The sequence below is a fragment of the Poromitra crassiceps genome (genome assembly GCF_964638095.1).
Source record: "Poromitra crassiceps genome assembly, chromosome: 4".
Classification (NCBI taxonomy): Eukaryota; Metazoa; Chordata; class Actinopteri; order Beryciformes; family Melamphaidae; genus Poromitra; species Poromitra crassiceps.
This window is the reverse complement of record NC_139626.1, coordinates 43,737,297-43,746,838: the sequence shown is the minus strand read 5'-3', so window position 1 is coordinate 43,746,838 and position 9,542 is coordinate 43,737,297. Positions and strand designations below refer to the sequence as shown.

Sequence of the window (9,542 nt, the reverse complement as noted above, 5' to 3'; positions counted from 1 at the left end):
GGTCCACACATTATAATGGCGGTGAACGGCACAAACTGACATGTTGAAGACAAAAACAGACAAAGAAGACAAAAATGGTTCGTTCGTGTTGTGTTGTTGTTTAATATCATTCATAACAACACTTTCACTAACGTTAGTGGAGACCAGACTAGCTAATTTACCTGTTGGACCAGACTAGAGTAGACTTGAAGCTAAATTAAATTGACGTGGCGTCAGTAGCTCTGTCTGTACCAGGCTCTTTCTCGCCGAGAAGAGCCTGGTGACGCGAGGTTACTCTGTCTGTAACGTTAGAGACTCTGCAAAAAAACAGCGAGTTTGACAGACAAACAAACGTTATTAGCTAGCTAACACTAGGCTACATAAAACAAACACAGAAGAAAGGCTAGATACGTCGGACAAGCATGTTTACCAACCGTTTAACCATTTAAATTGAAAAACAACGAGAGGGTTTGACAGCATTTATTTGACAACACGCACATTTAAACCTGCCGCCTTCCCCAAGTGGTACCCGGAAGTAAATTTGTTTACATGGTGACGTCACGGTGATTTGGTCTATACATTTTAGAACTATGCAAATGTCATTATGGTACCATAGCAGATAAAGTCATCAATAGTGGCAAATAATAATAATAATAATAATAATAATAATAATAATAATAATAATAATAATAATAATAATAATAATAATAATAATAATAATAAAAACATAAAAAGCTGAATGATAAGGCAAAGAGCCAACAACACAAAAATAAATGCTTTTAGTCCTACTTTTCCTAAAATATCCTATTTTAAAATAATCTGGACTATGTCACCTACATGAATTTCTCAAAGATTTGAGCGAGATTTTTTTTTTTTAAGTGCTATAGGCTAACTAACTGCCTACACAGGACTATTAGAAATAGGTTATTGTAGTGAATTTTCATCAGAGGCCGCCTGCCCGTCAGCCCACGCACCATAGGAGTTTCATTGATCCTTTTCCTCTTCCCTCCTCAGCTGTTCTCACCCATTCCCGTCCCACGGCAGGGCAATGAGGCTGCCTGGAAACGCGCTCCCGAGCTGATGACATGACACAGCCAGCCTACCCAGTCTACTGACACCTTCAGTGGCTACTGAGCGGTTAAGTAAACACTACACACCTAAAGATGAATTGGACATTTCTAACTCTGACTGCTGCGCTTTTGGCTGCGAGTAGCGGTGGTTCTTCCAGTAGCGTGCCTTCATTCATCCTGCCGTTCACCGACTGTGTGCAGAGCCGCGGGAAAGACGGCTTCTACCGGGGAGCGGTGGACGTCACCGAGTCGGGCGCCCAGTGCATGAGCTGGAGCGAGGTGGCCGGGTTTGAGGAGCGCTACCCGGGTAAAGGCATAGGAGAGCACAACCACTGCCGCAACCCGGACGGCAGGATCCGACCCTGGTGCTTCTTCAGAAATCACAAGGGACGAGTGGACTGGGGCTACTGCGATTGCAAACAAGGTAGGCTACACACACTCAGGCCATTTTAGAAGAAATCCACACATCTAAATCAGAATATAGACCTATAGGAATGTTATAGCCAAAAATTGGAAGCATGGGCTATTAGCTAGATAAATAAAAACAATTCTAAGTGACTCACAACCCTTTTCAGATCAAGGACCGCTTATTTAGCCTAGTCCACATAGGGCCATGGACCCCCCCCCCCCTTATTGATGATATTTTGTAGGGCCATGGACCAGCACTCCCCACTAATGATATTTTGTATCTCAAATTATATAGTTTATATATATATATATATATATATATATATATATAGCCTATATATTTATTGTCAGATTTTGTCCAGAATTACATGACTGTTGAGAGAGAGAACAGTGAAACTATGATAAAAATAGTAATTCTCATGCAATCTATAATTGTGTAACTTCTTATAAACAAAATAATGCTGAAGTTTGACAATTGATCAATTTGCTTGGGACCCCCTGGAACACCCCCAAGGATCCCTGGTGGTCCCCGGACCCCCACGTGGAGAACCACTAAACTAAATCACTGTAGGACGTAACAGCCATTTTGGCCGTCCTGAAAAAGAGCAGAGAATTCGATGGTTGTTGTCATTATTGCGTGTGCGTGCATGTGCATGCTTATATGCACGTTAACACCATTGTCTGGCTCATTTTGTGTTTAAGAACTCAAAGAGCCCATCCTTACACACGTCAGACCTAGACCTTCACCGAGTGAGTAGTGTGTATGCATCCAGATGGCAAGTCCAAGCACATTTTGCGCTGCAAGTGGGAGGTATTTCCTATGGTGGTGGTGTGTGTGTGTTTGGCAGAGACACAGCCCAAGGTGTTAGGCCTAAGTGAGTTTGGCAGGCTATCACTTTCCTCACGAGACACGTTGATGTAGGAGGCATCCCATCAGCCGCATCTATCAGCACAGCACTGGAAAATAAGTGCTGCTGAAATGAAAAAAGATGAAAGTTAAATGGGTCCCAAATGTACCTTGTGATGAAAAGAGAGAGAGAGTGAGGGAGAGAGAGAGAGAGAGTGATGAAAGGAATGGAATGGAGTGTGTGATTCCCAGTTGGCACGAGACAGGCAGCCTGTGGTATTTTTAGCGTCGGTGTGGGCGACACGATGTGGACGCATCGGCTTCTTCAGGTGTTATCAACACACATTCAACACGCTTAAAGACCACTGGACAATTACACATTGACCTTTGACTGGAGAGAAGGGGGTCACTGAAACCACTGCCCTCCCCCCTAGTGTGTGTGTGTGTGTGTGTGTGTGTGTGTGTGTGTGTGTGTGTGTGTGTGTGTGTGAGAGAGAGAGAGAGAGAGAGAGAGAGAGAGTGAGTGTAGAGAGGGAGCGTGTGTGTGTTGAGAGAGAGTGAGAGAAAGAGAGTGGAGAGAGGGAGAGTGTGCGTGTGTGTTTTAGAGAGAGAGACAGAGAGTGTAGAGAGGGAGTGTGTGTGTTGAGAGAGAGAGAGAGAGAGAGAGACAGAGAGTGTAGAGAGGGAGTGTGTGTGTTGAGAGAGAGAGAGAGAGAGAGAGAGAGAGAGAGTGTGTAGACGCTGCACCACCCTGCCATTCTCTGCTGCCCTCATGGACCCATATAAAAGTCACACGGGCAGACAGAGAATTTATTATGACTCTACCAAATTATAACAAATAAAAAGCTCAAAGGAATCAGGTTACTCCTGCAATACAGCCACCTGGAGAAATACACAGTAGGCTACACACTCGTGCGCAGGCACACACACACACACACACACACACACACACACACACACACACACACACACACACACACACACACACACACACACACACACACACAGTCACACACACACAGTCACACACACACACACACACACACACACACACACACAGTCACACACACACACACACACACACACACACACACACACACACACACACACACACACACACACACACACAGTCACACACACACAGTCACACACACACACACACACACACACACACACAGTCTCACACACACACACACACACACACACACACACACACACACACACTTGACGAAACCTGCACCGAAGAAATAGGATTACAAAATCAGTCCAATGGTTGTGTGGATGACATAATGAAATATCAGTAGGATGGGGGAATGTAACCAAGGCGAGTCCAAGGAGCTGGCCATGAGGACAAGAAGGTCTCGTCCTGCAGAGCTTCTTCTCCTATACCATTCATTGTGTGAAGCTACGCATTTGCATTCAGCATGGTGTGGCTGTGCTTGGATTATTATTGTATGCCAATGAGTGCATAATGTTTGCGGGGTGGCATCTGCATGTGAATATATAAGCCTGGGTTCTATTTTGCCATTTTGCGATTGCTCTAACAGCAGATAAAAGCAAAGTGGAGGAATGTGAGCTCGCCCTGCACAACAGCTCCGGCAGCATCATGAAATGTTCAGTTGAGTGCACAAACAGTGAAATGATTTTTATCACCTGATCCATCTGTTAGAGGTGTGCAGATGGAGAGGTGAGGAGAGATGTGCCCTCCCACCCAGGACAATGTGGATGAATTGAGGACTTAGTCAAGATGATACAACATTCATATATTGTCTTCAAATTATCGCAAATTAAGAAATGGCATGCACACTATTGCGGACATCCACTTATATCAGTTATTTTTCTTTGAAATCAAGATCCAGTGGGGTGCAGGTTTTATTTCGAGATTCACGGATAGATTTTTGAGCAAACCATGAACTAAGAACACATGAAAAACACAAAGTGATGCATATTCATATTCTTCAACTAATAAGATAAACATTCCTATAAATTCTGAAGAAATGCTACAACACATCCAGGTATACATTCCATAACATGCTAATTATCAGCTCAAATAATGGGTGCATTTGCAAATGATGAGAGAGAGAGAGACACTGAGAGAGGCAAAGAGAGTAAGGAGAGAGAGAGATGGTGGGATCAGATGGAGAGCAGTTGGCTACATAGTAGAATTCAAACTAGCCTGATTGATGTACCTTTATGTTTAAGAAGGATAGGGTCATGGGCAAGGGGGGGGGCGAGTTGTGACTTATATCAGGGACTCCTTTAAGTGTACAGAAATTGAGACGGACTATGTTACACCGATAGAGTATCTCTGCTTAAATGTCTGTCTCTCCCCTCGGATGCACTTCCGTATAATGGCTATTTATACAACAGGTAGTTCCGGCCGAGCAATTTGATTGGACAAGAGGGATCTTACGAGTGCCTATATTTCACGATAATGCACTGGCGCTTCACTGTGTGTAGGGTAGGCTATATCACTCCGCTTCACAGCTGCTCTAATCAACAAAACAAACACCAGCCACGTTACATTGAACGTCATTCAAAGCGTAACCGAGAGCGCAAAGATGGATTTTTTTCCTAACATAACTTTTGACTTAAACTATGAATGCTCGTCAGAAGAGGACGAGGGGGAGCAACATTCTAATGCGGAAACCTCCAGGGGCCGGTTGCACCAACTGGTCTTAACTATGCCTGGTCGTAACTCCTACGTCGGTCTTATAAGACCATGGACTTACGCCTGTTGCACCAACACGGCTTACGTCTGGTCAGTATGCTGGTAGCAATGCGCGTCCAGTGAATTGCCAGGGAATGCCCCCTGATTGGATGATGTTGCAAAAAATGTGCCTCGCGACCTGCTTGGAGCACTGTGCCACTACGCTCTCTCAGCCACTACTGTAAAACACCCTCCCTCCTCCCACCCTCCCTCGCTCCGGGGGAAAATGGCGGCTATTGAGCCAGACAGACAGTCTGAATGAAATTGAATGTAACGTTCCCAATTCTATGTATTACATTCTAAAAAACTAACGGCAACATTTTGGAAGGCGGGTTAGGTTAACTAGTTAGTTATAATCTAACGTCGTGCTTTCAAAGACGGCGAACTGGCGGTGTTACGACGATGACGGTCAAAAAGGTCTCCGCGGAGATCTCTGTTACAGGCAGGCGCTACGCCTCCTGCTGACCAGGCGGGCTGATTAGGCTACATTTTCTGCAAAGGGAAAGCTGGGGGGACTATTTTTGTTGGCGGAGGAATAAATACAGAAATCATCTATTTTCTCAGCTTTTTGTCATTTTTTTTTAATCAGCTTTGTTTAATAGAACTGTTGTATAAAAGCAATATCACACTCGAGGTCGTGCATTGTTGGCTAATATTGGCACTGCTGTGATTATCTACGGCACTCGGCCTGCGGCCTCGTGCCTGCGACCGAATCACAGCAGTGCCAATATTAGCCAACAATGCACTCCCTCTCGTGTGATATTGCTTAAATATAACCCCCCTTCCTGTGACAATGCTATATATAGCCCCCCTTCCTGTGACAATGCTATATATAGCCCCCCTTCCTGTGACAATGCATTCGATGAAAATTTTGAGAAACTGCTTAAAACTATTTCCCACAAATCAGAAGTTCCGATATTTGGTGACTTTAATATTGACTGGTCTAACAAGAGTAAGCGAAAGAAACTCAAAATGGTATGGGAAAACTGACTTTAGCCAGAGAGTTACAGGTGCTACCCAGATTACATCACATTATCTTATTATTAAGATATATTATCAGATATTATCTGATTATCTTACATCACAGATTCATTTAATTTTCTCTAATAAGGAGGAAAGAATAAGGTGTATATTTTCACAACAGGTCTGTCAGATCACAACATGCCCCTGGCAGCTGATGCATCAAGGCATGTGTGGTGTCAGATCATTCGGATCTGATTATTTTAACAGTTTGATTTTTGAAGAGTTGTTGTGCAAATGCAGTTATTAATGCGATATTTTTAAATAAAAACAATGAAAGATCAACTTATGATGTCACTTGTGCAAAGACATTGTGACATAAGTGACATCATCAGTGATGTCATAAATCACTGATTATGTCACAATGACAATGTCCAGTGAACTGATGTCAACTAGTGATGTCATAAAGCACCGATTCCCACCGTGTGGCAGCCCTGCTACGCAAGACTTCCACAGAATCAACCCGGCAGCATTTGGACAACCACCATCGGGCCCAAGAGACCCTTCACCAACTCCATCCCCTGCGGGTCAGAGGTGTCTCTGCAGCCCACAGCAGTGGAGGACTGGTCGGCTTTTGGTGGAGGACAGGCCGGCTCCCTGGACCACGGCTCCTCAGAGGACTGCTCTAAGGAGAAACTGGACGAGAGGACGTCCCTCAACAGCTGCAGCGACAGCGGCTTCCAAACACCGCTGTGCCGCATCTGCCTCCAGGGGCTCGAGCAGGGGGCGCTGTTGAGCCCGTGCCGCTGCAGGGGCTCCATACGCTGCAGCCACGAGTCCTGCCTCTTCAAATGGATCAGCGTGAGAGGAGCTTGGAGCTGCGAACTCTGCAACTACAAATACCATGTTATCAGCACCAGCACCAGGAACCCCCTGAAGTGGCAGTCCATCTCCCCGACAGAGACAGATCAAGATAGCATTTGTGTTGCGTTCCTCCAGCTCTTAATGATAGCAAGCTTGCTTATCCTGTACCAACTCCACTTTGTACGACTTCTACATGTAATATCCTTCGTAATGGGCTTCTGCGTGGCAGTGTTCGATAGGCGGGTCAACCAGAGATGGAAGGTCCTCAACTACGATAAGGCTCATGACCTGGAGGAGCAGCAGAAGCCTGGCTCCACTCTCAGGGGACAGACACCCGGTCTGACCGAAACCGAGCTCTTCTAGAATTGAGTGAAATTTCTAAGTTATTTTCATTGTGGTGAAAACCGGGACAATTTGGTTGTGAATGTTGAAAACCAGGACATTGGAGAGGGTTTTGACACAGTAAGCAGCTTCATTAAGAACTGCGTGGAGGAGGTAATCCCCTCCAAAACGAAAAAATCCTGGCCAACCAAAAACCCTGGATCAAAAGGTCCGCTCTCCATGCCCGGACCACTGCCTTCAACTCTGGATCACCAGAGGAATAAGAAGAAGGCCCCGTTACAAACTCAGGGCCACAATAATAACACAGGCAAGGAGGGAACACAGCAGACAGATGGAGTCCAAAGTCGACACCAACAACCCGAGGCACTCATGGCGAGGACTCCATGCTGTTACTGACTTCAAGAGGGATAAACAACAACAAACCCTAAACACATTACCCTCCCTATACCGGACAAACTCAACGCCTTTTGCGTGAAGTTTGATCCCTCTGCTGATGGGGGCTGATCTCCAACGGTGATGAGACGGCCTACAGGAAAGAGCTGGATGCCCTGGCGCAGTGGTGCCAGGACAACCACCTCTCCCTATTTGCTATCTCTTCTTTGGTGTGAGAACTGATAGATGGAGCCATGCCGTAAATTAACGACATTGCTGTTTCATGTCGACAGATTCACAGGCACATTTATTATCAGACAGTGTGTGTGTGTGTGTCTGTCTGTCTGTCTGTGTGTGTGTGTGTGTGTGTGTGTGTGTGTGTGTGTGTGTGTGTGTGTGTGTGTGTGTGTGTGTGTTGACAATAATAGCGTTCAGCTTCTCTGTCTTCTGCTTTTCCACCTGGATCACTCCCTCCTCCCCTCCTCCCTGCCCCACACCTCCACTCTACTCCTTTTATCTTTCACCTTTTTTTCATCCCGCCCCCTTATTTTCTCTCTCTCCCCCTCTCCTCTCTCTCTCTCTCTCCCCCCTCTCCCTCTCTCCCTCTCTCCTCTCTCTCTCTCTCCCCCGCCCTCTCCCTCTCTCCTCTCTCTCTCTCTCTCTCACTCAGGGATGCACCGATATGAATATTTTGATCGATACCGATAACATTGCTGTTATGGCCGATAATCGATATTTACTGATGTCGATATGATCTGTATAAAAATAAGATTATATGATAATCAAATTGTGTACATACTGAAAAACACATGTGAACACTGATTTTGAAAAGTAATGTCTTTCCTTATTTCCAAAACATTTGGAGAAGCCCATAAATCATAGATTTACTGCATTGTTCCCTCCCAGTATGATAATTTTAGCCGATACGATAACCGATATTAATAGCATTGCTGTTATTTTGCCTCATCGGACCAATACCCATATATTGAAAAATGACTAACTGGTGCACGGTGGCACAGTGGTAAGCGCTGTCGCCTCACAGCAAGAAGGTCCTGGGTTCGATTCCCACCTGGGACGCTGTGAGCGCTGAGTGTCCCCATTCCCATGTCCTCAGTGCCTACGGCCCAGGTGGGCTATCTCGTCAAAAGGGTCTTTCTGTGTGGAGTTTGCATGTTCTCCCTGTGCTTCCCTGGGGTTTCGTCCAGATAGGAACCCCCAGCTAGAAACATGCAAAAAAACACACAAAAAACAAACATCGTCCGATACCGATATGATTGCTGATATATCGTGCATCCCTATATGTTTCGATTATAATACATCAATGGCTCTGTAACAGCACATTTCATCTTTATAGTAAAATATTAAATTGTAACAAGCTTCTTATAATCTTGACACTAAATACTCAGTGTGTTGTGTGTGTATATGCTTGCTGAGCTAGCTGAATCACGCACTGCTATATTGTTGTCACATGCTTGCTGCCCGGGGAAGCAATACACTTTTCCTTTGACATGATGTATTGTTAACTGCCAGTGTATGAATTCTTACCGCGACTCGGACTGCTTGCACGTCTTATCCCATCCTACGTCGCCACGATTGTCACGGAAAAAAGTCTCTTCACAAAACGGAATAAAAGACAAAACGCAAAAAATATCTCTTTGCTGTTTTTTTTTTTAAATAAACAGAGTGCAGTAGGATTGTCCTCAACAAGTCGCTCTCACTCAGAATCGGCGTCTCTGAGTGCGAGGGAGGAAGCGAAGCTCACACAGCATACAACAATATACAGCACAGGCAACATCATTGGTTCTAGAGAATCCATGGAGAACACTGTAAGAACCTATGTAAGAGCAGCGTTTATAGGAAGCTAGCCGCTGTTAGCGTTACCTGTATCGTTCCTGTTGTGTTGTGATGGTGACCTGCGTTAGGCATGGCTGTAGTAATGACAGCAATAAAGTCCCCGTGGTTTGTTTCTATCTCTACCGTCCACAGACGT

General features: G+C 45.1%; 1 protein-coding gene across 1 annotated transcript in view; it reads left to right on the top strand.

Moving 5' to 3' along the window:
* Nucleotides 1–1,142: 1,142 nt before the first annotated feature.
* Nucleotides 1,143–9,542, top strand: part of prss12 (serine protease 12) — a gene marked incomplete at its 5' end in the record, with an annotated part of 47,342 nt that continues 38,942 nt past the window's right edge. Inside the window, one exon of the mRNA XM_083634959.1 lies at nucleotides 1,143–1,473. Coding sequence (XP_083491085.1) covers nucleotides 1,143–1,473 — 331 coding nt within the window. The remainder of the gene's footprint in view (nucleotides 1,474–9,542) is intronic.